The following is a 27,980-nucleotide window of genomic DNA, read 5'->3' as shown; positions in this document are numbered from 1 at the left end:
TGTTCTCTGCCAGAGAGCAGGACTGTGGTCTTTCAGACAGGAGGCTGCTACCCTCCTCAGTTTGTCAACAAACTACTTTCTTTCTCAAGCCCTTTCCTTTTATTGCCTGAGGGAAACTGAGCCAGTGTTCAGTATCAACATCACCATCACATCTGGACCACAGCCCTACAGAACCATCAATCCAAACTGGAGTCAAGTCAACTGAAGGCTTAGGAATAGAGTCCTTAAAGGAGATGAGCAATGATTAAGAAAAGCAAATGTGTTGCATGCCTCCGTAAAGTAGAATTTAGGGTTGAACTGGATACGTAAAGAGAAAACTACAAATAAATCAGACAAATACTGACGATGTGAAAAAAGACCAATTCATCACAGTATAAAATTATATCTACATAGTCAAAATAATGTAAATTCAATTGAACACTAATGCAGTTGGGAAGATGGGGAGTGGTGGGGGAAAGCTGAGGCAGGAGCAAGTAGCAGGATGATGTGGCAATTAGCGAAATCTTCATCAACAATAATGGGTATCTAAAGGTAATGCCAAGGTGCAAACACTTCTAAAATACTAAACTGAGCATATTATTTTGTGATATTTACATAAATACACAGAGTCTGGATTGGAAGAGGTTAGCTCTGAGTAGGAACCAAAGGAGTATTTGTAACAAGGCTTACAGAACGCTGACTTTTTAAGCACATATATAAGATCTACAGTCTCAAGCCTGTTCATCCTACAGGGCTGTGCAAGATTTTATTTAGAAAGCCTTTATTTGCCTTTCCAGGTGCCCTTATTAATCTATCAGCTCCCTTTATTTATCCTTGTCACAACATCATCCAATCATTACTCTTTACATGTTTTCGTACCCCCAGTGTAAGTTTAACAAGGTGTACATATTTCACAAGCTTTATAGCATCATTGCTAGCACAATTCTAGAATAAGATTATACTAGGAATTATTTGTCAAGTGAACAACAGCATCTATGAAACATATTTCAGAGACTAGGTCTAATCTGACTCCACAGTGACACAGTCACCAGATCTATCAACCAGTTTGCAGCTCCATGAGTGCGTTATTCCCCATTATTCGAACAAGCTCTGCGGGGAAACATTCCCCCAGTTTGCTGTTTCTCAGGCTGAACAAGAAACAACAGACTGCTTAGTGGGAGAATAGGAACAAATTTAATAACGTATGGAGAATTTACATATCTGTAAATTCTAAAGTATATTTGAAAAACAAACAGCCTATATCCTGTATGAAGGAACGGATTAGGAGCCTCAGGCATCACGGAGAGAAAAGAGGGTCTCATATCGTGCTTTTACACCCTACCCTAAATTGGTTTCTCTGAGAAAAATTTTATTTCTGGAGATGCCCCTAAATCTAGGTAATATGCGTTCTTTCAGATTATGGTAAGAGTTTCTCCTGGGCCTCAAGAACAGTGATTGCCCTCATTTCCACATACCATGGTGACATGTATTGGAAAATGCCTACTTTAGACAGCTGGAGAAAGCCTATCAAAATATTTTGGGGGAGGCCAATCCTATACCCTAAAACACAGAAATGGGAAAGTTGCTATTCTAAATTTGAATACATAAAACACCAGTTACGTGATTTTTAAAAAAGATTTATTTATTTATGCATTCAGAGCGGGGGTGGGGGGTGGGGGGTATAGGCCAGAGGTGTAGGGGCGGTGAGAGGATTCACCAGAGAGAGAGTGGGGGAACAGGACAGGCCAACTGATGAAGTACACTGCTGAGGAGAGCAGCAGATGGGTCAGGAGAGGTCTGCCAGGCCATGTGGGTCACCTCCAGGGTGGGGATAGAACTCATGCTAAAGTGACTTTAGCTACTTAGTGCTGTATTTTAACCTGCTGCGCCACCAGGGAGGACCCTCAGTTATGTGATTTTAATAAATCTAGTAAAATTAGTCCACATCCAAAAGCAGGCTAGGTGACTTCTACATAGAATTGTTATTTACTAATTCATATTTATTTTCTGAAAAATAAAACTTACAATTTAATGTCCAAATTGTTAAAATATCAGAAAAAGTCAGGTTTACTAAGTATTATTTTTGGCTATTGGAAAATACTATGCAATTTAATTCACTGGCTTCTTGGTTACTGCAACATAATTCAGAATAAGAAACGATGGAGCAGGTGGTAATTTCAGAATAAGGCTAATCTTTATTTTATTCAGTGCATGGTTCAGGTTTTCTATTAATAAAAATGCATAGTGTTAAATATGCACACAGACTAGAATATCATGAATGTGAAATGAAGTTAATTTTGTTGAGCTCCCAACGTAGCTTAGTCCAAGTGAAAATGAATTCCCTGACATGAGACTAGTGTGTATTGAAACCATAGATAAATAAGGTAATCAATTCAATGGTGTGATATTATAACATCAGAAGGAGTTTTGGGGGTGGAGAGAGTGAGGTGGGAAAGACAAAGGACACCATTCAGATTATTCAAACAATCCCCAGGGTCATTAAATAATAAAGCACCAATCTGTTCCGAACTCTTTACGACATTAAGTTATGCTAGAGATATAGGGTTTTCCATTGTGAAAGCTTCTGAGGTGTGAATCAATCTTTACAATGCCAAGTCATTTGGCCTATTTAGTTTCATTACTTTGGGAACTGATAAAATGCAAAGAGAAACAAAATGGCATAATATAGGAGCCACAGAAAGCTCAAAAGACAGAAAATCTGACTTGCCTCGGTTAGCTAGTCTCCTAAAAATGTGCAGGGTCATAGAGGCAAAAAGACAACAAAACCAGCCCCCATCACCTTAGCAATAATAAAACACTGATAGTATTAGGACAACTACGGAGGCTAGAGAATAGAACACCCTGATTTGAACAAAAAATGTGGGCCAGGGAGAAATTGCTTTCAAACTTAGAGGGTCCCACAAGCTCTTTCTTTTGTTAATCTGCACAGAATTAAAACCAGAAGTCCATGGGTGTAGTTCTAAATACCACTGAAGAACCAGTTCAAATGTCACCTCTTCCAGTGCTGCCACATGCCTGTTAACCAATATTTACCCCTCTGTCCTCACAAATTTATGTGTATCATAACTAAATCCGTTTTTGTTGTAGCTACCTCTTCATGCATCAATCTCTGATGAGACCACATTAGATGAGGCAATCACAATTTAGTTATCTTCAGCACTATCTAGAAGGAAATAATTCCTGTATTTTCTACCCTTCCCATATATGCACATAATACAAAATGAAGTCAAGATAATGACTTGGTCTCCCTAGTAGTGCATTTTTGCTACACTGAAACCCTCCCCACACATGAAGCTCTCCACAGCCACTGCAGCATGAGTTCCATCCCTGGCCAGGGTGCTGACCCACATGGCACAGCAGACCTCTCCTGAGCTGCCCACTGCTCCCCTCAGCAGGGTGTTTCAATCAGTCTGCCCGTTCTACTCCCCACTCTGTCTCTGGTGAATCCTTTCATCACCTGTACCTCTAGCCTGTACCCCAGTTCTTATATGCATAAATAAATCTCAAAAAAAAAAAAAAAAGATAATGACTGCCATCATTCTTGCCAAGACCCCGAAGCAGCCTCCCCACATGTCTTTTGTATTCACGTCCCAAGTATCTCTTCCAAGTGTGTCTACTTATCTCTATTCCAAGTCCCCTTTTCACATATGCCACCTCTTCCATTCCCAGCTGTCCCTATTCAGGAAGTCTGGTTCTGTCAGGATTTATAGTCAAAGGAACTCTGTTGAAGGGGGGGCGGGGGTAGAAGGGAATGGCAACTTCCCTTCACAGAGGAGTATCTATAACACTTCCATTTGAAGTAATTTCTTAATTTTATAGTCAGCAACTCTCCCTAATTACAGTGACCAGATAACATACAAAGTGCCCTATTAAATTCAATATTCAGATAAGCAACCGTTATGTCTGTGTGTCTCACGCAATATTTATTTTTGCTAAAGCTGAGAACCCTTTTTGGAATCAATCCACAATCCCTTTGAGTTCTCACACAATCTTACTGTTTTTTTTTGTTGTTGTTGTTTATGTCATATAACATTTCATTTTTCCTTGTTTTATAGTGAATTTAGACATCTGCTGCTTCTATAAATTACAAGCCCTTCGAAGGCAGAAACAGCACCTAGCTGTCTGGCACACAGCCAGTGCTCACAAAAGGCACTGCTATTAAATGGAATTCAGCACCCTTCATTGTTCAGGCTAGACTGTAGCCTCAAACAATGCCTCTGGAACCTTATGGAATTCTCAATCCTATTAATTTGGTGTTGATTTGCCAATAATGTTAACAAAATTTACTAAGTATATTCTTCTCGGGCATAAAGCTAGGTTGTATATTTCAAGAGTTAGGTCCGTATCTGTTTTATTAGCTAATGGATATTCAAAGACAACCACACTGATCACGTCATAAATACACAACAAATATTTTTGACAAGTAAAAGCATTTCACAGATATCATTTAAGTATCTACAAAACTATTTAAGAACAGTATCATTGTAAACCCTCTCCCACCTCCTTTTTTGCATGAGAAGAGTAAGACTAAAGGAGGTTATTAAATTTGCCAAAATGACAAAACAGGAACTCTCATTCCCAAGGCCTGAAGTCCATGTTTGTTTTATTTTTTTCCAAGACATTGTTAGAAGACTTTGGTTGTTTTTTTTTTTTTAAGTATCAGTGCACAGAAATTTCAGTTTGTTCACAAGTTGATAACCTGTTACATCATACATCTCACTAATTCACAATTTAGTATCACCTATACTAGCTACTCTAATTTTAAATCTTTCACAGCAGAGTTAGTAGGGAAACTGCACTACTTCACCAATGATGTTACAGGGTAAGTGAAATTCTGACAGGATACCCATGAATAGGAGTGGTTTTCTTTAGGCAACAACCCTACCAAAGTGGGAATGGAAGTAACCTTAAATGTTCAAGGCATTAAATGATTTTCACTCAAAATTGTCCCTTTAGTACGCTTTGTACAATAGGCTATGAAAACTCTCCTCACCTAGGAATGGAAAGCAGACACCCAGGAAAATGAGAGCCTCCTGTATTCAATACCCCACTATTTTCTGATTGTACCAAAAAGTAAACACCCAGCAGAAGATCTCACCTTTTTAGTTTTTTAAGCATTTACATTTTAAAAATGGGATGTGGCTGCTGTCCCATTTTCTTAAAAATGTTTCTAGAGTTACCAAAAATCTTGCAATTACAAAATAGTTCATAAAAAATACTTCTCTAGATTATACAATAAGGGAGACACGGAACCCTGATAAGACAAGATCCATATGACTGAGTCAGACTTGGCTCCTGGTTTTAGCCCTGGCGTTCTCTGCTGGTTAAGTCTCTATTTCTGGGTTAGCTGCCTTGCCCCACTTTCCCTTTGTTCCCCTTTCCCCTTTTGCTTGCGCTTTGTGTGTCTGAAGATTTATCTTTTCCAGCTTCCTTGGGCTTCCTTTCCGCTTTCACAGGAGCAAGTTTAGCTGACAATCTAGGGGATCTCTGGGCTTCTCGCAGGCAGCCGAGTGACCTTGCTCTCGGGCACGATGGTGGTAGGGCAATCTCGTGACCCACTGGCACCCCAACATTCTACTTGAAGCTGCACCACTGCTCGCTCCCTTCCCTTGCACCCTTCCTTCCACCCCACCCCACCCCCTTACCCTCCAGTGCTGCTGGAACCTATCTAAGTTAAAAAATTTTAATGATATGTTATAGAAGCAGGTATTGCTACCTTTTAGAACTAGATGTTCATTCTCAAAGTGGATCTAAATGCCCTCATAAGGGTCCTTGTAAACAGAAGAATATTTTTCAAGTGTTGCAACTGATGCTTAGAAGTTAGGTAATGTGCTCAAGTGGCAAAGCTAGAACAGGACTCTTAAGTCCGCCTGACTTCAAAGCACACCCTTTTCACATGCTTCATACTTCTTAAAGTGCTAAGTCCTTGACAAACCTCTAAGCTCTCGGGGGCTATAAAAAGTATTAAAGGAAAAGTGCTCCTTGCACTCTTAAAAGTAGGCGTCGATTCATTCATACTCCAGAGTCCATAAGCTCGCTATCTCTGGTTTTTCTGGTTTTCTGCATTCCACTCCTACATAGGGGAATCGGTTTTTCTCCCAAGACAAATTGTGTGGTTCTGTAGGTGTTGTTTCCTTCAATAACCCAGCACCCTAGGGCCCTATGAGGAATTTAAGGTACCTGCAGGCACAGCAAGTTACCCTGGTGGTAAAACACAATACCCCTAGGCAATTGAATTGGGATTCTGAGGACTTTTATTGATAAGAGTAGGGAGGTTATTTGCCATCCTACCATAACCAGTAAATTGTAAGACCAGCAATTGAGGTTAAATGTTTAAACTGCTTTCACACCTTGGATCACAAAAGGAATAAAAATGTATCCAAACTTTTCTAAGAGACTTTTTTTACAGACACAGCAGAGCCTGAGGCTAACTGATCCTCTTCATACTTCTTGGTGAATAAACTGCCTTGTGGCTAGCCATTGAATTTAAGCCACATCCAAATTCTTTACCCCTAATTCACTATTCAGTGAATAAAATTTGACTCCTTTGTTACCAAACCTAGTCCTTGAAAACCTAAGTAACCTCCTCATTCCCTTTCTTAACTGGGGAGGTAGAGCTGAGCTTGCTTCCTACTTCCTGGCCAATAAAGCTGCTTTCTATTCTCAGTCCTTGATGTCCTAGAAATCAGTCTCAGGGCCTATCAGGTAACAAGCTCCACTGCCTGTAACAATCTTAACTCTCAAGTTTTAACAAAACAAATATTGATACTTGCTTAGAAGAAGTTAACAATAAAATTCAGTATTAAAGCATTTTCAGATGTATTAAAACCTGAGATGTAACTGTCAATTGGACAAGGTGTTCTGTAAATGAGTCTAAAAGAATAACCTACAAAGAGTATTAGGCAAAAGGTAAAATGTAACTCAGGGTCCAGAACAAGTTTATAACTAATACATACTAATATATTTATATTACAATGAAGGTCTAATATAAATATATTGATTAATAGAAATACAACTTAATTAAGTATAGATTGACATACTCTTTTTTTTTTATAAAGATTTTATTTATTTGTACATACAGAACTGGGGGTACAGGCCAGAGGCTCAGGGGCGGTGAGAGGCTTCACCAGAGACAGAGTGGGGAGCAGAACAGGCAGATCGACGAAGTACACTGCTGAGGGGAGCAGCGGGCGGGCCAGGAGAGGTCTGCCACGCCATGTGGTCTCCTCCGGGGCAGGAGGGATTTGAACTCATGCGGAAGTGGCTTTAGCTTCTCAGTGCTGTGCTTTAACCCGCTGCGCCACCAGGGAGGGCCAGATTGACATACTCTTTAAGGAAATTCTAATGAGGAAGAAAGATAATATCAGGGTTCCTTATCTCTTCCAAATCTTGCCATCTCAAATCTCTCAAATCTTGCCAAAAGGATTCAGTGCATCTAATTTATTCAAGAATTAAATTTGGCCATACTGTTCTTGTCTTAAAAACCAACACTGATTCTAGTCACTAGAAAGGCAAGCCCAGGTTTAGCCTCAGCTCTCTCCCAACCCTTCCTTATATCACATTTCCAGGAGGAGCAACATGAAAGAAAGGCTTAGTTTCTATCATACATAATGGTGTGCACTCAAAACACTACTTTTTCTTGTTGCCTTTGATGATTGTTTATTCTCTTTGAAAAGCTCTTCTTCTCTCCACACCATTACCACTACTGCCATCTGCCTTGCCTACCAACTTCGTCTTTTAAGACTGGCCTCAAAAGTTCCATTCCCAAGTAAACTTTGTCTAACTCCAAAAGCGGGCTGGGTATCCCCCTCTCAGCTTTAATAATACCAGTTGCATACCCCTATTAGTTCTCTTCCCACACTAGCTGTCTAATCAACTAAGCATATACTTAGAGATTCATGAAGACACTTCAATTTTTTTAACATATAGCCTGGTATCAGGTACATAGTAGGTACTCAATGAATAATGTAAAATCAGTGCATCTAATTCATTCAAGAAGCACTCACCAAACAATTACTAAGTACCTACTAAGTGTGATGCCTAGATGCAACAGATCAAAACAGATCAAGTCCTTGCCTTCATATCATCTGACTATATAAAGGTAGTTGTATTACTTTTCTGTTGCTGCTGAAACAATATACTACGCATTTAGTGACTTAAAATTACTCAAACTAATTATGTCAAAACTCTGTAGGTCAGAAATCCAGATCGGGTGCTCCTAATCTCAAAGGCCATAATTAAGAGGTCACCTAGCCTAGACTTTTATCTGGCAGTTCAGGGAACACTGTTTGCAATGGTCATTTAGGTTGTAGCAGATTCAGCTTCTTGAACTTGTAGGACTGTTTTCCTCGTCACATGTCAGGCAGGCAGAGACATCTCTTGGCTCCTTAAGGCTCAAGTTGTCCTCCTCACATCCCTAACACCCTGAAAAACTCTGACTTCTCTCCACATACCTGCATCCAATCTGAAAAACCCAGAATAATTTCCCTTATGTAAAATCTGTACACTTACTTACATTTGCAAAGCCCTTTTTCTGATGAACCATATAATATTTAAGGAATTAGGGAAGGGACAATTTTTTTTTTTTAAAGATTTATTTATTTATTCGTACAGAACTGGGGTACAGGCCAGAGATGCGGAGGGTGAGAGGATTCACCAGAGACAGAGTGGGGAGCAGAACAGGCAGATCGACAAAGCACACTGCTGAGGGGAGCAGCGGGCGGGTCAGGAGAGGTCTGCCACGCCATGTGGTCACCTCCGGGGCAGGCGGGGATCGAACTCATGCGGAAGTGGCTTTAGCTTCTCAGTGCTGTGCTTTAACCCACTGCGCCACCAGGGAGGGCCGGGAAGGGACAATTTTTAAGACACCATTTTTCTGCCTTCCACATTAACTTTACTTCCAGAAGTATTTCTGGCATAGTCCTCAGGTGACTTAGAGAAACATCTTAACAGCAATAGGGTTAAGTTTATTTTGGCTAAACTATTAACTTATTTGATCAATAAAAAAACTAGAAGTTCTCTGAAGAGGTATTATGTGCCAGAGTTAACAGTAAGGAGATAGACTATGGATTCAGAGAAGGGAGAGGTCTGAAACAGATCATTGTTAAATCTTGTAAATGGAATGAAAACAGTAGGTAAATGATAAATGAGTTATGTGAATGCCTGGTTTATCTAGCAGCAAATATAAGGGTAAACAATTACTGCATTTCACATTAAACCAAGTATGACGTTTTCCTGAAGACTGCTAAATATTTGAAGGCTTTCAATGGCTGTTAGTCTGCTATTAAAACAATTAGTTTTTAAAAATAGAAAATGTAATCTCTTATTTTGCTCACTAATCAAGGTATTATTTGAAATTGATATTTTCTTTTCTCTCAAAACTTTTTCTAATGTCAGAGTAATCATGAATGAGTTTTATATTCCGTCTTTAACTTATCAATCTTGAAATCTGAATAAAATCAAATTAAGAATTATTTAAAATTAACAAATTAAAATTAAAATTCCTCTAAAAACCAAAATTTTAGGGTTTATTATTTACTGGGCATATTGCTAGACCCAGAATACACATTATGTAGCTGTGTTATACACTGCCTATAGACAACTCACATGCTTATAGATTAATCGATTACAATTCTGGACAGTGAGGACACCAGGGGAAGCAAACACAAAGGAATGCTGAAGTACTAAGATAAGGCTTTCCTTTGCTTTTTTTAAAAAGACACTTTTTTTTATTTTACACAAGTTTATTTTTACATCATTTTGTACATTTTTTTTTTCCATCTCAATTGTAATCCCGGCGGGTTTCCCATCACCAAGTCACCCGTGCCATCACCATAATCCCATGCATTTTCCTCCCCACCCCCTCCAACCCCCGTTTTTGATCCCATTTCCCACTTCACCCTTGCAAAATGTCTCTGGTATATGGTTGTTCATTATTTTTGTTATCTTCTTGCCTAGTCCATTATACTCCTGCTATGAGTGAAGCCATCCGGTATTTTTCTTTCTCTTTCGGGCTTATCTCACTAAGCATGATCTAAAAAGATTCATTTTAGTTTTAGATTCCAGCAAAACTGAAAGTGCAGACATTTCCCACTCTTTTCCCCAGGTAGCTTTTCTCACTATAACATTCCATACCCGAAATGGTGCATTTGTTTCAATCAGTGAAGCTATATTGACACATTATCCTTCACCTTAGAGTTCATTCTTGGTGTTGTATATTCTAGGCTCTGGACAAAGTTATAATGACATGTGTCTATTATAGTATAATAGTATATAATATGCCTTAAAAATCCTTATTTCTGCCTACCCACTTCCCCTCCCCTGCACCTTCCCACCCCACAGACCCTGGAAACCACTAATTTTTTTTTTACTGTCACCATAATTTTGTCTCTCCAGAATGTCAGGTAGCTGGAGTTACTAAACACAATGTGGCATTTGCAGATGAGTGTCTTTCACACGTTAAGTTTCCTCCATATATTTTCATGGCTTAATAGCTCATTTCTCTTCAACACTGAATACTATGCCATTATCTGAATATATTACAATTTATTTATTCACTCAGTGATGAATGAGACCATGTTATTTTTAGGTCTGGGGAATTATGAATAACTAGCTGTAAACCTGTGTACAGGTTTTTGTGTGGACTTAGGTTTTCAATTCCTTGTCAATACCAATGAGTGCAACTGTTCGACTGGTAGGCTTTCTCAGTATCAAAGGACAAGTAAGTGTTTAGGAGGAAAGTGTGGAAGGGAATAATAAACAAGAACACTGAAATATGAAAAGGCGGCCCTACCTGGTGTCGCAGCGGGTTAAAGGACAGCACTAAGAAGCTAAAGCTGCTTCATCATGAGTTCGATCCCCCGCCCCAGAGGTGACCCACATGGCATGGCAGACCTCTCCTGACCCACCTGCAGCTCCCCTCAGCAGTGTACTTCGTCGATCTGTCTGTTCTGCTCCCTACTCTGTTTCTGGTGAATCCTCTCACCCTCCACATCTCTGACCCTAGTTCTGTATGAATAAATAAATAAATCTTAAAAAAATTAAGACTGGAAAGTTGCAGCGTCCCATGCTATCATGCCTTGCATTTTATTCTGTAGAAATAAAGTGCCAGCAAAACATTTTATTTGAGGAAAGCACATGATTAGACTTGAGCTTTAGAAAACAGCTGTGGCTGCACAGAAGAGAATGACTCTGGGTCACAGGTCAAGGCTGGAAAATCAGTTTAGATAAGATTAGTGTAAAGATGAAAGCCCTAACTAAAGTAGTGTAAACAACAACGAACAGTAGTGGAAAGATCTGAGAGATTTTGCAGTGCGAATCATCAAACTTCATTACTGATTTTGCAGTGCGAATCATCAGACTTCTTTACTGATTAAAGGTATGAAGATGGGCAGATAGGGAAGGCAAGGACAGGGCAAAGAAGGAGGAGACTTTGAAAATTTCTGATAGGGGAAGAAAATATGGATAGTGATAAAGTCCCACTAAATGAGAAAATAAAGAAAAACAAGGGGAGAATGGAAGTGACTACTTTCTTTGATCAAGCTTTAGTAGGTTTTAATAAGCATTAACTCCCCCAAATTTCTGCCTGTGCCTTCTCTTTGATATACCAATTCAAGTTTTGGCAAAAATTCTGCTTGGTCAGTTTAGATAGTATTTCCCCTAAACTAATTTTCCATCCACTGGCCCTCTCACTGGGCCATACATCCCCAAGCAGTCTTTATTGTAATCCAAGTTTGAGCTCAAATTCTCTTTCCTGATGTAAGTTTTACCACTGAAGGCAAAAGTCCTGAATAAAGTATTCTCTATTTTAACAAGTGTTAGAACAATTTTTTTTATTTAACAACGAAAATCTCCCAAGAACTAAAATTCCATATACTTCTTAAATTTCTGTGTGTATCCTTTAACTATCACGTAGCTAAATAACATTTCTGGATTATGCATTGCAGTGGTGTTTTGGGCACTATGATATACATAATCCAGTCACTTGTGCCCTCAAAATCTACCCAGCTGGCTCCTTCACCTTAATTTTAAAAAACAATGTTAGTCTAATATCTACTATGTTTGGCAGCTCATAAAATTACCAAGAGAGTTGAGCCCAGAGGGAAGAGAGGCTAAACGTATTGGTGTTAATTTTAGGTAAAGACTACTTCTCTATGTTTCCCAACTTCAGTTTATTGCAAGGTCACTTCAAGAACAGAAAAAGTTGTAACATGAAAATGCTGGACATATAATGGGCATGGCTGTGTTCTAATAATACTCGTTTAATGGACATTGAAATATTAATTTCACCTCACTGTCGTTTGTCCAAAACACTTTTCTTCTTTTAATCACTGGGGGAAAATAAATGTTAAAACTCTTCTTACCTCGCTGATGCACAGAAACAGGCAGTGGGCTGTACCTGTCCCTAAGGGTTGTAGCGACTGTTAACCTGGTATGCACATAATGTCAGATGTGGTTTTTAGGTGTTTTCAGCCTGGGAGCTTTGTGGGACATTGTATGCTAATTTCACGGGTTAACTTATACAATAATAGACATAAAGGGACGTTTCCGTGTAGTAGGGGAGGCCATGTTCAGGGACGGTGACAGCAGTTGCAGAGCCCGGGCCAAGCAGCTCACCATCCATCAAGGCAGGTATTGCAGCCTTTCGAGGACTGGCCAGTTTCGAGGACTGGCCAGAGAGCGGACAGGGCCTTTTCAACGTGAGCCAGGGGGCTCAACTCAACTGACGGGTAATGCAGACCCTCAAAGTGCACACATATCAACAGACACTGCAAGGTGTCCGCCAAACCCCGCCTCTCGGGCCCGCGCACGCATGCACGCACGTCCCCTCCAGGCTCTCAGTCACGCTCTATTGCGCATGTCCCGGGGAGGAGCCGGCGCGGCGAAGGACGCGAGCTCAGGTCAGCTCCTCCCCCGCGGGCGGGTAGACGTGAGGGCGCGTGCGTCACTTCCCCTGGGGCGGGACTGAGTTGGGGTGGGGGTGTCGGCGCCCCGGCGCCAGCTCCTGTTTGTGTGGGAAGCTCAGCTGATGCAGGCTGGCCCGAGTGGACGAGAAGAGGCGAGTCGCCACTGCCGCCGACGTAGCTGCAGCCTGCATCCTGGTGAGTGGCAGCTGGGGACGCGGGCGGAAAGGTAGGCTGGCGGAGACAGCAGCTTGGCCCCCCCGGGCACTTGTTCGGCCTCCCCCATATTCGCTTCTGGGGGGCGCTTCCATCCTAAGAGAGCGGAGAGACGCCCTGCTTCGAGGAGGTCTCAGGATCAAGGCTTCCGAAGGCGACCCGGCAGCGGAAGGAGCCCGCGGCTCCCGGGCTGATTGGTGCGCGCTGCCCAACGCCCCCGCCGGACCCTTGGGTTTTGCTGGCCCAGACGCACAGTCTGTTTTGGTTTCTCTGGGCCCGCCCCATAGATCCTGTCCCACCCCTTTGACTCTCAACCCGGTGACCCGTAGTCAGTTTGGCTTCCTTGGGACTGTAGGGTTCTCTGGCGGTTCACTGGTGAATGGCAGAACGTTTTCGGTATTCGACTTCGTTCTCGGCTGCCAGTGTGTCCCTGGCGATTCGGCTGCTTGGTCTTTTTATTTATCAGCGATTTCTGTTCTTACCCTTTCCACATCTGACTCTGTCCCTGACTGCTGTTGCTTAAGTGGGTTCATGTGAGTGCTCTAAGATGGAGCTGTGTCAGTCAGTGTGTTGCAGGGCTTCCTGCCCCTGTCATTGCTGTCACGCTGGAAGGAACCCGGTTTCTATGTCTATTGCATTGGTAGCTTGGATGAGAAGTGGTGATTCGTGGGAACAATATAGAAGGGTGACTTAAGGAATTATCTCTTATATAAAGTAGTGATTTTGCTTCCAGTCACATTTGCATCCTTGTTCGACAGTCCAAATTGTTGAGATTTCAAAAATATGTGTTAGTGTTTGAAGAAACTGCTTCTAAAAACAGTGAATAGCACGAATTGAAAAATCGTAGAATTTTAAAAAATATATTGAACTGAGAGTTGATTTTTTACAAGGCAATATTTTCAAGTCCTTTACAGTTTCTTGGTTAAATTGCTTGTACAAATTAGTCAGGTTTTCAACATAAGAACATATCATTTCATAATTTTTATTACTTAGGTTTTTTCCTTAAAAAGTCTTGTTTTGCAGTCTCAGTTTATAAATGAAAATCTTGAAAACAGCATCCTTTTTGCATAGTGATGTTGGATGAAAGGATTACTTTTGCTAGTTTACAAAGTTGATGAAAGTACAGTTTGTACTTTGAGTTGTTTTCCTCCTCAGTAATGACAGGAATTGTGCTAAGGGTACACATTGCTTCATTTGTGGAGCATATATTTGTGAGAACGCAAGAGTTGGAACTCTTAGCTGTGGGCACCTTTCTTTTTTGAAATGCTTTATGTTTTATTTTATTCATCATCTAGTAGATTTTGAGATGTGTTTTGGTTTTGGTTTCTCTTGCCCCAGTGTAATTAGGATACCTTTCCATCTTTGTGTTCCAAACTTTATGGGGTTTTTTTCCCCTTTGGAAGCCTTTCTCTTCCAAACTCTGGATGGCAGCTGAAGGTTCTGACTTTGTTCTCTCAAAACCAGAGTTAAAAAGTTTGAATAAACTGGTAGTTCCTAAATACCTAAAATGTCTGGGAAAATACAGTGTGTGTGTGTGTGTGTGTGTGTGTGTGTGTGTTTGTAAATAGATACTTTTCAAAGAGGAACTTTTGGCAAATTCAGTCTTGACATTTTAACCAGTTACTGTGCTGATGAATCCAACAGACAGCCATAGTCTCTTTCTATAATGCATTTCCATTTAATATCCTACTTCATCCTGTAATCCAAGATTTTTCTTTCATGTTAATGTTTTCTCCTTTCCCAGTACTTTATATTCCCTAGTGGCAGTTTCTCTCAGTTTCTGAATAAAATCCCTTAAGCTATATTGACCTCTCCCTCTCCGTATCCTGTTCTTCCCTACCACCAAGTCCTATTTTTTTCTTGTTTTGTGTTGTCACCATGTTCCGAGTGTGGCTGAGAGTAACACTTTTCACCATTCTGGGAGTATTGAATTTAGCACACACACACCCCCACCCCAGCACCTCACACTTGCATTATTGCAGTTACCAAGTGAAGTCCTCTTACATCATTCATTCCACCGTCAAGTGAGCCTCCAACCTAGTAAGTCCCTTCTTTCATCTATTAGAACTCCATACATGCCCTAATAGTAGGTCTCCACCCCTCTGTCCCATTTATACTTTCACTGTACTTAAATTGCCATATAAATTGGTAGTCTGGTTTTCTTGCACTTTCTTTATTGATAACAGCGCCTCCCACTTTATAATCTTCATTCTTTGCAATCTGATTTTTGTTTAACTGAATTCACTCTCAGATTTTTTCAACTGTGTTTACTAGTGTTGTGATTTGTAAACATTTCAGTTAAGCTTGATATTGTTAACAGCTCTGTTAAGTAATTTTTGTTTCATAATTGTTACTTTTGAGACAGGTAAAATATTATGATCATAGAATGGTTTAGTATTTCTGAATTTATTGTCATCTTTTGTTGTGATACGCTGTGTTTCAGTGCCAGGTTGAGTAGGGGTATCTGTACACAGTCATGATGCTGTGTGTTACTGCAAGGAAGCAGTGCAGGCGCCGACTGTGCTCGGCTGCCTGGCTTTGTCTTCCCCTGGTTTTTGGAGCCAGCTCTACCACGTTTCCCTTTTCCACTTTCCTCCTCCTGCTTTTCCACCTCCTTGTTATTCTTGCTATTCCTCGAGGTAAAACTCCAGCTTGTTTCCAAAACCTTGCTTGCATTTTCCTCTGCGTTCAGTGCTTTTCCCCCAGTACTTGATCATTTGTTTCCTGGCCTCTAGTAATAATGTCAACTTATTTCTTCTGACCATGCCGTCTAAAACTGGACTCTCTGCCCTTTTTCCTTAAACGTGAGGTTTATTTCACATTTTGTCACTTCCTGACCTTCTGTTACACATTAATTATATCACTTACTTGTTAATATATTGTCTCATTCTCCAAGACCTAGAAGACTTCAAGTATGAGGTTTTTTGCTTTGTTATCTTGTTTTTGTCCTTATTTAGTGCTTTTACCTTAAGTATCCCTCACTTCATTAGCCTGGTCTATATTTTTCCCTATGCCTTTATTTTCAGTTGTTCTTTGTTATTGTATTATAGGTGGATCTAGTATGGCAGATGGCTAGTATGCCGCTGGAGTATTCATTTCTAAAATTTTGATGTCCTTGTACTTTTTTTACTTCATTTTCTTGCTGCTTTTTTGTCCCTTTTTTGTATCTTTGGATTTCTAAAATGTTTTTTCCAATAATTTCTAAATCCTGATGAAACATTTGCCTTTTGGCTGTTTTTGCTGGTGTTTACTTAAGGTGATGGGTTCATTTCCTTGCATGTTTTTTCAGTCTTTTGCTGCTGTAAATTAAACTTCCGTGGTGGTTGTATAGTGTGGGAGTGCCATTTGCTGAGAGTTTTGGAAGTGTCCTTACATGGAAGGTTCAGTTGAATGTGCCAGAACCCCATGGATTCACCAGCTCTGACCAGTTTTCATTTGCTTAGAGTCTCTGCATCATCAAGATAATGTAATTGCAGGTCCAGGTCTGTGCTAACGCTTGAAATTGTATATTCTGCACTATTATTTTTGCATGATTTGGTAAAAATCATTATACATTTACCATCTTAACTATTTTTTAGTGTATAATTCAGTGTTAAGTGCACTCAAGTAGTTGTAAAACAAACTTCCAGTACTTTTTCATCTTTCAGAACTGAAACTATGTATTCATTAAACAACTTCCCTTTGCCAATTTCCCCAGCCCCCTATCACTACAGTTCTGTTTTCTGTATTTATGGAATTTGACTACTGTAGACATCTCATACAAATAGAGTTACACACATGCACAGTATTTGCTTTTAAATATTTATTTCTCTTCAAGTACTGTCCTTAGGGGTCATCCATGTTGTAGTATGCGACAGGATTTTCTTCCTTTTTGAGTCTGCATAATAGTCCATTATGTTTAGCTTAGCTGTGACATTTTGTTTATTCATCTATCCATGGATGTTGGGTTGCTTCACCCTATGTTATTGTGACTAATGCTATTGTGATCATGGATGTGTAAATGTCTCTTTGAGACCTTGATTTCAATTCCTTTGAATATATTCCCAAAATAGGGATTGCTGAACTACATAATAGTTCTATTTTAGTTTTTTTAGGCACCACTACACTATTTGCTCTAGCAACCACACCATCACCATTGTATATTCACCAGTGGTGCTTATAGGTTCCATCTTCTCTGCCAATACTTGTTATTTTCTGATTTTTTGGAAATGCCTGCTGAGTGTGAGTAGTATCTCACTGTAGTTTTGATTTCATTCCCCTGATGCTTAATGATGCTGAGCACCTTCTCATGTATCTGCTAGCGATCGGCTTGTCTTCTTGGGGAAGATGTCTGTTCAGGTCTGTTGCCTGTTTTTAAAATAGGCTATTTGATTTTTTTGTTGTTCAGTTGTAGGAGTCCATTACTAGTTTTGAGTATGATTTTTTATCTTCAGGTACTTCAGGAATTCAATCAAATATTCCTGTGTGTTAGGAGTTGCAGGGCTTTTATATTAATTCGATTTATTACATTGACTGCAAGTCCTGAAGAGTTGAGAAGACCTAATAAAAAGCAGATAGGTTTGTTTCATGTATCATCTCCCCTCTGTACATTTGGGAACTTTAAAATAACATGTAGGTATGCAGTTTAGGAAGATTTTTTTTTTTTTAAAGATTTATTTATTTATTTGTGCATACAGAACTGGGGTACAGGCCAGAGGCTCAGGGGCGGTGAGAGGCTTCACCAGAGACAGAGTGGGGAGCAGAACAGGCAGATCTACGAAGTACACTGCTGAGGGGAGCAGCGGGCGGGTCAGGAGAGGTCTGGCTCGCCATGTGGTCTCCTCCGGGGCAGGCTGCAGGCGGGAATCGAACTCATGCGGAAGTGGCTTCAGATTCTCAGTACTGTGCTTTAACCCGCTGCGCCACCAGGGAGGGCCAGTTTAGGAAGATTTTAATTCAGACTATCTTCTAGACAATCACAGTAGGTTCTTGGTTTCTGTTCCAGTCATGTTCTATCACTCCATGCTGTCAGATGTGCTGGAATCAATCTTTCTAATGTCATTTCTATGTTTAAAATACATCACTGACAGTTGATTTTTAGTCTCCTTACCAAGATTTCTAAAACCTTTTATAATTTGGCTCAAAGAAACTAGACCACAAGTAGTCTTTGCTCATACTGTGTGTGCTTTCTTCCATGTTTCTTTCCTATTTGCTTTAATCATTTGCCCCACTATTAGAATTCTCTTTCCTTATCATCTTTGCCATATAATGAATTACTGTTAAACTTTGCTCAGTTTTTTATTTATGCATATGAGAACTGGGGTGTAGGCCAGAGGTGTGGGGTGTGTGTATGAGAGGATTCACCAGAGACAGAGTGGGGAGCAGAACAGGTGAAATAACTGAAATACACTGCTGAGGAGAGCAGCACCTGAGACTGGAGAGGTCTGCTGCACCATGTGAGTCAGCTCCCTGGCAGGAGAGCTGTAGCTGATAGCTACATAGTACTGACACTTAATCCCTTGCATCACCATGGAAGCCCTATAATATATTTTCTAAATGAAAACTACTGTCAGTATATACAAATCATCAGGTTTTCTTTAATTGCTACACCTTATGATATGCTAACATAGTCCTTTGTATGCATATACTATAATTTTAATTTTACCATCCCTTGCTAGAAACATTTAAGAGTTGTTTTCCAGTGCTTTGTTATTTCAGTCAGTGGGCTGGGGAGATATGTATATATTCTTTTGCACTCTCATGCAAATGTTTCTGTGGAATAGGTTCACAGACAGTGGAATTACTGATCAAAAATTATGTGACTGAAATTTTGATAGCATTTAAAATTTAGATACTCTCAGATGGCCTTTTTTGTATCATTTCCCCATTCCTTTATCAATACTGAATATTACCAGTCATTTACATTTTATCTGTGAAAGAACAAAACACCCTTTAATCAGCATTGTTCTTTGATAAGGAAAGGATTTTTTATAATTTTACTCTTTGTATTTATTCCTCTAGAACTGGCCTGTTTATATCCATTTGCCTATGTTCCTGCTAAGTTAGTCTTTCCTTTCTTATTTATATGTGTTCTTTTATATTGTGATTATGAACCACTTATCTGTTAGATGTTGCACATATTCTTTTCTTGTCAGACTTCTTTTATTGAATAAACACTTGTTACTAGGTAGTGAAATCTTTACATGGCTATCTCTAGCCTTAGTTGGAAAGTTCCTTGGTATCCTGCAAAGGCTCAGCACCTAGCACCATGTCTGGTATAGAGTACATACTCTAAAATTATTTGCAGTTATAAGTCTCCTGATCCTTGTGTTCATAAAACTTAAAGTCTAGTGTCAATCTAGTTAAGAATTTGACAATAGGAAGAAGATAAAGCATAGTAGCTCAGTTGCATATGTAGCTATGTGTTGTAGTTCTCTGTTACATAGAAGTTACATGAAAACCACTTACTGTTTGCTTTCTTTTCCATTGACTCCTCTACAGGAACATGAATTATTTTCTGTTAATTTCAAAGTGAGACTTATGTCAGCCATAATAGAAATGCATTATGTTTCTTTTGACACAGGTTAAGTTTAAGTAGTAATGTACTTTAAATTCCATTTTGCTTTGAATTCTAATTTTTTTTTCTTGCCATTTCAGGTAAGACCATGAATTATGGCATTTCTTAAATGAAGCATTCAGGAATGAAGTGAAAAAATCGTAACATATAGAAAATAAGTGATTTTTAAGTTATGTCTATTAATTTGACTATAGATATATATATTTACCTCCTTAGTAATGCCAGACGTCTTTGTGGGAAGCAGAGAAGCAAGCAACTACAATTCTTGTGCTCACCTAAACATTACTGGAGGATAAGCCACATCAGCCTACAAAGAGGTTTTTGTTCAAGCAAAATAAGATGTAAATGGACAAAAAGTGAAGTACACTCTTGCAGTAAACACTGTTACTCTCAGAGCAACCATGCTTTACATATTGGAATTTTGAAACTTAGTACTTCTGCTCCCAAGGGACTTACAAAAGTGAGCATTCATATGTCCCGCATTAAAAGTACTTTGAGCTCTGTTTCAAAGGCTGTTTTTGGTAATGAGAATGAAATGATCTCACGTTTAGCTCAATTTAAGCCAAATTCTCGAATACTAAGAAAAGTATCAGATAGTGGCTGGTTAAAACAGAAAAACATTAAGCAAACCGCTGAAACTCTGAAAAAATATAGCGACAAATCAGCACAAAAGAATTCTTTTCCAGAAAAGAAAAGTAACATTATAGATAAAGACAAAAGTAAAAAAAGCCTTTTTTATTACACAAGTAGTATAACCACAAAATTTGAAGAATCATTCTATTTTTTATCAAATCATATTAATTCATACTTCAAACGTAAACAGAAGATGTCTGAAAAGAAGGAAGATAAATATTTTCAGGATAAATTAGAACTTGAAGATAAAAATGTTGAAGTGAAATCCAGTTCTCCAGATCCGAGTGCCCTGAGTGAGGAGAAGAAGCTAGACTCAGAATCTTCTTTGCATGCTGAGGACAAGCCAGCAAGTCCCGGCAAGGCACCCGAGCTGCTTCCAGCATCTACTAAACAAAGTATTGCAAATTTTCTTTCTTATCCCACTGAGGGTGTACAAGCTTTAGTAGGTGGTTATATTGGTGGACTTGTACCCAAATTAAAATCTGATTCCAAGAGTCACCCAGAAGAACCAGAGGCTGCTAAAGCTGAGCAGCCTGTGAGCAAAGACAAAAATGCAGAGGAGAAAAACCGTTTATCACTTCAGCGAGAGAAGGCAAGTTGTTTTAGTTTGGTTTTAAGTTTGACTAATTTTTGTCCTATTTTAAGTTTCACTTCCTAAGAAACTTTGATCATATTTGGTATTTCTAGAACAGTTTCTTACTGTAAATATATGCATTTCATGTCTTTTTAGATTATTGCAAGAGTGAGTATTGATAACAGAACTCGGGCATTAGTTCAGGCATTACGAAGAACAACTGACCCAAAGCTCTGCATTAACAGGGTTGAAGAACTTACTTTCCATCTTCTAGAATTTCCTGAGGGAAAAGGAGTGGCAGTCAAGGTAATATGATTTTATCTTAAAATTTTTTTATGAATCTCCTAAAGGGAGAAAGCAGTGCTTTCATTTCTTTTTTATTTAAAATAATTTGGTTTTATCACACATGATATAATTTCAGTAGTTTCCCCTTTCTATGTTACACATTATGCTAAGTGCTCTTTTATTATGTGACATAAATCACACTATTAGTATTAATATCTGTACTTTGATGTCATTCTTTTTTTCTTAAAGATTCATTTACTTATGCATACAGAACTGGGGTACAGGCCAGAAGTGCAGGGGCGGTGAGAGGATTCACCAGAGATACAGTGGGGAGCAGAACAGGCCGTCTGATGAAATGTACATTTCTTAGGGGAGCAGCAGGTGGGTCAGGAGAGGTCTGCGGTGCGATGTAGATCACCTCTGGTGCAGGGATTGAACTCATGTTGAAGTGGCTTTAGCTTCTTAGTGCTGTGCTTTAACCCACTGAGCCACCAGGGAGGGTTCGAGATTAAACTTTTTAAAATAGAGGCTAGACCTCAGTGTGTTACTGGAATTGCACAAGAGCTGGCAAGTTTATCCTAAATGTAGTGTAGATATTTACAGTGTGTAATTACTCTTTTTATGACAGGAAACTCAAGTCACAAGTAAAGCCACTGCTCATTTTTACTTTATGGTCTTAATGTATTTGTAAATTTAAAAATTGTTATGTGGTTCCTCCCTGATGGCACACTGGGTTAAAGCGCAGCCCATGAAGCTGTCTATAACCACTGCAGCAGCACTTCAATCCCCAGCCAGGGAGGTGACCCACATGGCATGACAGACCTCTCCTGTCTCACCCACATATTCCCTCAGCAGGGTATTTCAGTCTGCCTGTTCTGCTCTCCACTCTTGTCTCTGGTGAATCCTTTCATGCCCCTCCCCCTCCCTTCTCTGGACTACACCCCAGCTCTTATATGCATAAATAAATAAATCTTTCTTAAAAAGATAAAATTTCCAAATATACATATGCTTTTAAGTGCATTTTACATTTCATTGATATCCTGAGAGCAGAGATCTAAAATAGAATTGTACATTTAAAGAACTTTTAAAAGAAATGTGATTTGCAATGTATATTGAGCTCAATTATTAATGAAAATCTAAATAGTTTGGAGAAAATTATCAAGAATTGCTCTTCTGAGAAATGCTAGTCATTTATTCACAAAATTTTTGTATGAAATTCACTCTTTGTGTGTTCCGTCTTTATGGTAATCAAATTTAGGGAACAGCCTTTGATATCTAAAAGATTTATTTCTTTATGCATTATTAGAAGGGGGTGTAGGCCAGAGATGTGGAGACGGGGTAGTGACAGGATATACCAGAGACAGAGTAAGGAGCAGAGCAGGCAGAATGTCTGAAATATACTGCTGAGGGGAGCAGTGGGTAAAACAGGAGAGCTCTGGTATGCCATGTGGGTCAGCTCATGAGCAAACTCATGCTGCAGTGGCAGCCAGTATCTTCATGTGCTGAGACTCAACCCCTACACCTCCAGGGAGGCCCTTTTTGTACTTTGCGTATGTGTTCTATTTATGGCAGCCACATCTGGGAAATTGTCCTCATGATTTTTTTCATTGGGCATCACAGTGGTCTTTCACTAATTTTTTAAATTAAAATGTAAACTTACTATTTCAAAAATGGACAGCATGTGGACATTGTAGAAAATTAGGGGGACATAAGTAATAAAACTATCGCTACTATCCTGAGGTTACCACTGTAATGTTTTAGTATCTATTTATATTAGATTGAGCAGGGTTAAGCTTGAATAATTCCAAAACAGCAGTACCTTACCACAACAGAAATTTGTTACTTATGCAAAGTTGGCTGCTGGTTTTGGTGACAGCGAACCTCCATGTGTTGCATACTTCGATCTTGTTCCCCATATCTTCATACAAGGCCTCTTCCATAGTGCTATAGCAGCAGTGTAAGAGTAGTTCAGCAGAACATGCTATAACCTGTTTATCCTGTCCAATTGGAATGGCCCTTGGTACTTTGTTTGTGTACCTAAGGGTAGAAACAAACTGGTTATTGGCAAACAGTGGTAGTACCTACAGAATTTGTTCTATACCTGTACACACACCCACACATACACAGAGACCAGGGTGAAGTCATTCTATATATAGGTCTGCTTTATAACCTGTTGTTTTATTTTTACAGTGTAAATCTTTCTGTCAAAGATTTTTATCTCCTCCTACACCTAGGTCAAAACTGTTTTATTTTTTATTTATTTTTTTAAAGATTTATTTATTTATGCATACAGACTGGGGTACAAGCCAGAGGTGCAGGGGCAGCAAGAGGCTTCACGAGAGACAGAGTGGGGAGCAGAACAGGCAGATGGAGGAAGCACACTGCTGAGGGGAGCAGCGGTCGGGTCAGGAGAGGTCTGCCACGCCATGTGGTCACCTCCGGGGCAGGCGGGGATCGAACGCATGCAGAAGTGGCTTTAGATTCTCAGTGCTGTGCTGTGCTTTAACCCGCTGCACCACCAGGGGGTTTTATTTGGCTATTTCCCCTAAGTCATTTATAATATAGTACAGTCCTTTACACCCACCCTCAAAACTGACTAATTGAAGAGATCACACAGGGTTATCTTATAGAGTGATGTACTGTATGGATTTACTGGACTTCCTTTTCTTTGGTGGTGTTTAATTATCCCTCTATCCTTTTTATTTCCTGAACACTGGGATTTAAATACATAGACTTGGTTGAGTTAAACATTTCCTTGGTAGAACGCATTGTGGGTGATGTCCTTTGCCTCATTGTGTTATATCAAAACACATGACTGATTGAGCAACCACTACTAATGTTACTGGATTAACATTACAGATGACATCTGATCTTTTCATTGGACACTTAACGCTAGAAGCATTATCTCATCAACCATTAATTGCTTCCAGAGCTAGTCATTTTATTAGTGTGTGGAATGAAAATTTACTAATTCCATTTCTCTTGACATTAATGGTGACATGGATTTAGTTTCTTAATTTTACTAGGCAGTTTTGTCTTCTACTTCAGTTTATTAACATTTACTCACTTCACCATGAAGTACCCTGGTAGCCTATATGGAACCTACATAAGGTGGCTTCATATTTTTCTTTTAGTAGTAGTTGAAATTTCTAATAGCTCATATGAAGCATTTTCATCTTTAGGATTTGGACAAATATTCTATAAAATTTATGTTATTATGTTGTAATGATACTTTGTGTATTTGTGTTAAATTAGACTTTTCTCTGATTGTTAAATTAAGTGCTGCATTTCAAAAAGAGAATTGTTTCTCCTAGATACTAAGACAAAAATATTTTAGCTATTAATTAATACTAATATATCAAGAAATTATCTAAGGTTACTGAGAAATTAATAAATACTGGCACTTTGATTTTAAATGATGATCTACATGTGTTGGTTAAAAATAACCATACAATTTCACTCTTGACAAAAACAACAAAATATCTTTTCTCTTAATGTAGGAAAAAATTATCCCTTATTTATTACGCTTGAGACAAGTTAGAGATGACACACTCCAGGCTGCAGTTAGAGAAATTTTGGCCCTAATTGGCTATGTGGATCCAGTGAAAGGAAGAGGCATACGAATTCTATCAATTGATGGTGGAGGAACAAGGTGAGTCTGAAAAAATTATTTTTTTAAATCACAGATGCAGTTCAACTTTAGGAATTTTAAAAACTGATTTGGTGTAACTATATCTTCACTTACTATATTCTTACTACTTTGTCAAACTCAGAACTTCTTCCACATACACCTAAATTTCCTTTTTGAATTTGATCTGGTTTTATATTTTAGTTTTTTTTTTTCTCGGACCATTTTGTTATTTAGGAGAGTTTTATCAATGTCTTTCAAAATTTTGGCAATGTTTTATGTTAGCTTTCATTATACTTATCTTACCAATAGATATCTGTCACCTAGTTATTTAAGGAAACAGTGGTTAGCAAAGGAGTGTGCTGTCAGTAACTCCCTTATACTTCACTTGTGGGTAATAATTCTGCGACACAAGAAAAAGTTAATGTAGTCTTAGTTTGGAAGGTGATAAATTTCAGCATTAAGTTCCATTCTTAACTACTGGTACCCCACGCATGTTTTTTTACTCTCAATTTTTCTAGTTTCTTCCTACCTTTTGCTTGGATTCTTAGGCGTGGTTTTATAAGCTTCCCCCAAATTTCCTAGCTTGAGTTCCAGTGCCCTGCCATTTCTACTGTTAACTTCTTAGATTTGCAGCATATGTACTGCTTATTGTTCTCAACTTTACCTGATATACCTATCTTGTCAGTGTTTCAGTATTTTTCTATCTTCTTCCGATGTTAAGAATTGTTTACTTGTTATATACACCCTCACACCTTCTAGGCTTCACTTCCTTCCATGAAGCTATTTGCACTTTGGTAAGGATCCAAAAACAGATGTATTCTTGTATGCTGCTGACTTTGTTGATTTATGGATACAGCTATTTCTTAATGCAGAGCATTGTCCTAAGTTTGTTGAGAATTTTAAAAATAAATTTAAAAAGTTTAAAAATATGACTAGTGAAATATGTAAAGCAAAAACAGGCACACAGATGATCAAATACTTTGGTAATAGAATAAACCAATATATGTCATACAGAAACTTGGTGAATGGAGGTTTTAAATATTTTCCAGAGCTGGGTGTTCTAAAAAATATCTCCCATATGACTGAAATCATACTGTCTTTTTCTTTCTGACTTAACCTTACTTAACATAATATGTGGATTATAAAAAACAAAAAAATATGGCCCTCCCTGGTGGCGCAGCGGGTTAAAGCACTGCACTGAGAATCTAAAGCCGCTTCTGCATGAGTTCGATTCCCGCCTGCCCCGGAGGTGACCACATGGCGTGGCAGACCTCTCCTGACCCGCCCGCTGCTCCCCTCAGCAGTGTACTTCGTTGATCTGCCTGTTCTATTCCCCACTCTGTCTCTGGTGAAGCCTCTCGCCGCCGCTGAGCCTCTGGCCTGTACCCCAGTTCTGTATGCACAAATAAATAAATCTTTAAAAAAAAAAAAAAACAAAAAAATAAACAGAATCTCTTAGCTGAAAAGAATGAATTGTTGATTACCTAAAGGGAAGGAGTTTGAAGTGGAAAATTAAAGAACTAGATACAAGACCCAAAACCATAAAATATCTAGAAGAAAAGGTAGGCGAAACTCCACATAACATAAACCTCAATAATATCTTTAAAGATATATCACCCAAAGCAAGGTTAATGAAGGAAAGGATAAACAGCTGGGACTACATCAAGTTAAAGAGCTTCTGTGCAGCAAGAGAGACACAACACAAAACAAAGAGACTCCCCACTGATTGGGAGGAAATTTTTGCAGACAATACTCAATGCCTTTTGCAGCAACATGGATGGAGCTGGAAGGGATCATGCTTGGTGAACTAAGCCAGAAAGAAAAAGAAAAATACTGGATGGTTTCACTCATAGCAGGAGTGTAAGGGATGGGGTAGGGGCAGAAAGAGAGACATACAAATGTAATAAAGTAAAAATGAAAACAATGAACAACCATAAACCAGACATTTTATGGGGGTTGAAAGGGATGGGATTAGAACTGGGGTAAAGAGTGCACTGGACTGTGGTGAGAGCACACTGGTGAATTGGTGGTAGGAAACCCATGGGGATTACAACTGAGATGGAAAAATGCACAAAATGATGAACGATGTAACAAATTTTTTAAAAGTTAAAAGGGAGTCAGTTATGTGGTGGTGGATAGAAATTAGACTCCTGGTGGTGATTGTGTGCATATATAGTTGTGAAATTACAGAACTGAAATTTATAAATTATGTTATTAACCAGTGCCACCTAAATTTTAAAAAAATCTCACATTGTCATAACTTTGTAGTTTTAAAAGCAGCTAGTATAAATTTTAAAAACTTGTTGCCATAATAGCTTTCATACCATTCTTTAGATACTGATTTTTTAAAATGATTCTAAAAACTTGGGCCATTTTTACTGATGCTAATTTATAATACTAGTTTTCATTTTAGCATATAATCTAGAAAGGCAATTGTGGGATTGTTTCATTCAATAACTGATTTGTCCTTAAAGCACAAATTCTCATTTTGCTTTTGATCTTTACTGCAGGGGTGTGGTTGCTCTTCAGACACTACGAAAACTAGTTGAACTTACTCACAAGCCAGTTCATCAGCTCTTTGATTACATTTGTGGTGTAAGCTCAGGTAATTACAATGTGGATGCCATGTAGCCCATCAGTGCATTAAGAGAGAGAACCGTATGCATTAAGTTTAAAATCATGGTCATTCTCTGAGATGATGGGTATTTTATGTTTTAATGAGTAATCTTTGGCTTATTTAATAAACTTTTAAAAAGCTTATTGGGATTAACTTAACTCTCAGGAGTCTATTTTAATGTGGTTTTCCACTGTTTTTAAATTAGTGTGACAAGTGCAACTTATGAATTAATGGAAGGAAAGTAGATACTCATATTGTATTTGAGCTAATAGAATATTAAAAATAATTGTGTGTGTGTGTGTGTGATGTCACTCTGAAAGGAAATTGCTTCTTGTATCATTTAACATCTGATTTTTTGAAACTAGAATTTAAATTAGTAAATTTAAATTAGTAAATGTGTCAATCTTTTTTTTTTTTTTAGTTATAGTTTTCTATTTTCAAAAAAGATTTATTTTATTTATTTACACATACAAGAACTGGGGTACAAGCTAGAAGTGCAGGGGGTGAGAGGATTCACCAGAGACAGTGGGAAACAGAACAGGCAAATATGCTGAAATACACTGCCG

The 27,980-nt window shown here is 38.8% G+C and overlaps 1 protein-coding gene across 5 annotated transcripts in view; it reads left to right on the top strand.

Moving 5' to 3' along the window:
• PNPLA8 (patatin-like phospholipase domain containing 8) overlaps nt 1–27,980 on the top strand; it is a 54,446-nt gene that overhangs the window by 8,749 nt on the left and 17,717 nt on the right. For 2 of the 5 annotated variants that reach the window (XM_012720942.1, XM_012720941.1), the window contains exons 4-7: nt 19,891–20,899; nt 21,038–21,187; nt 24,667–24,818; nt 27,308–27,402. In XM_012720942.1, coding sequence (XP_012576396.1) covers nt 20,147–20,899; nt 21,038–21,187; nt 24,667–24,818; nt 27,308–27,402 — 1,150 coding nt within the window. In that variant the 5' untranslated portion in view covers nt 19,891–20,146. Of the gene's footprint in view, nt 1–12,976; nt 13,132–19,754; nt 20,900–21,037; nt 21,188–24,666; nt 24,819–27,307; nt 27,403–27,980 lie in introns of those variants that run through there. The other 3 variants (XM_012720939.1, XM_012720940.1, XM_004676945.2) reach the window with 3 other exon arrangements.

This window comes from Condylura cristata, unplaced genomic scaffold (genome assembly GCF_000260355.1).
Source record: "Condylura cristata isolate star-nosed mole 26May11 unplaced genomic scaffold, ConCri1.0 scaffold00005, whole genome shotgun sequence".
Lineage (NCBI taxonomy): Eukaryota > Metazoa > Chordata > Mammalia > Eulipotyphla > Talpidae > Condylura > Condylura cristata.
The sequence above is the reverse complement of the archived record's forward strand: the minus strand, read 5'-3'. Positions and strand labels throughout refer to the sequence as shown.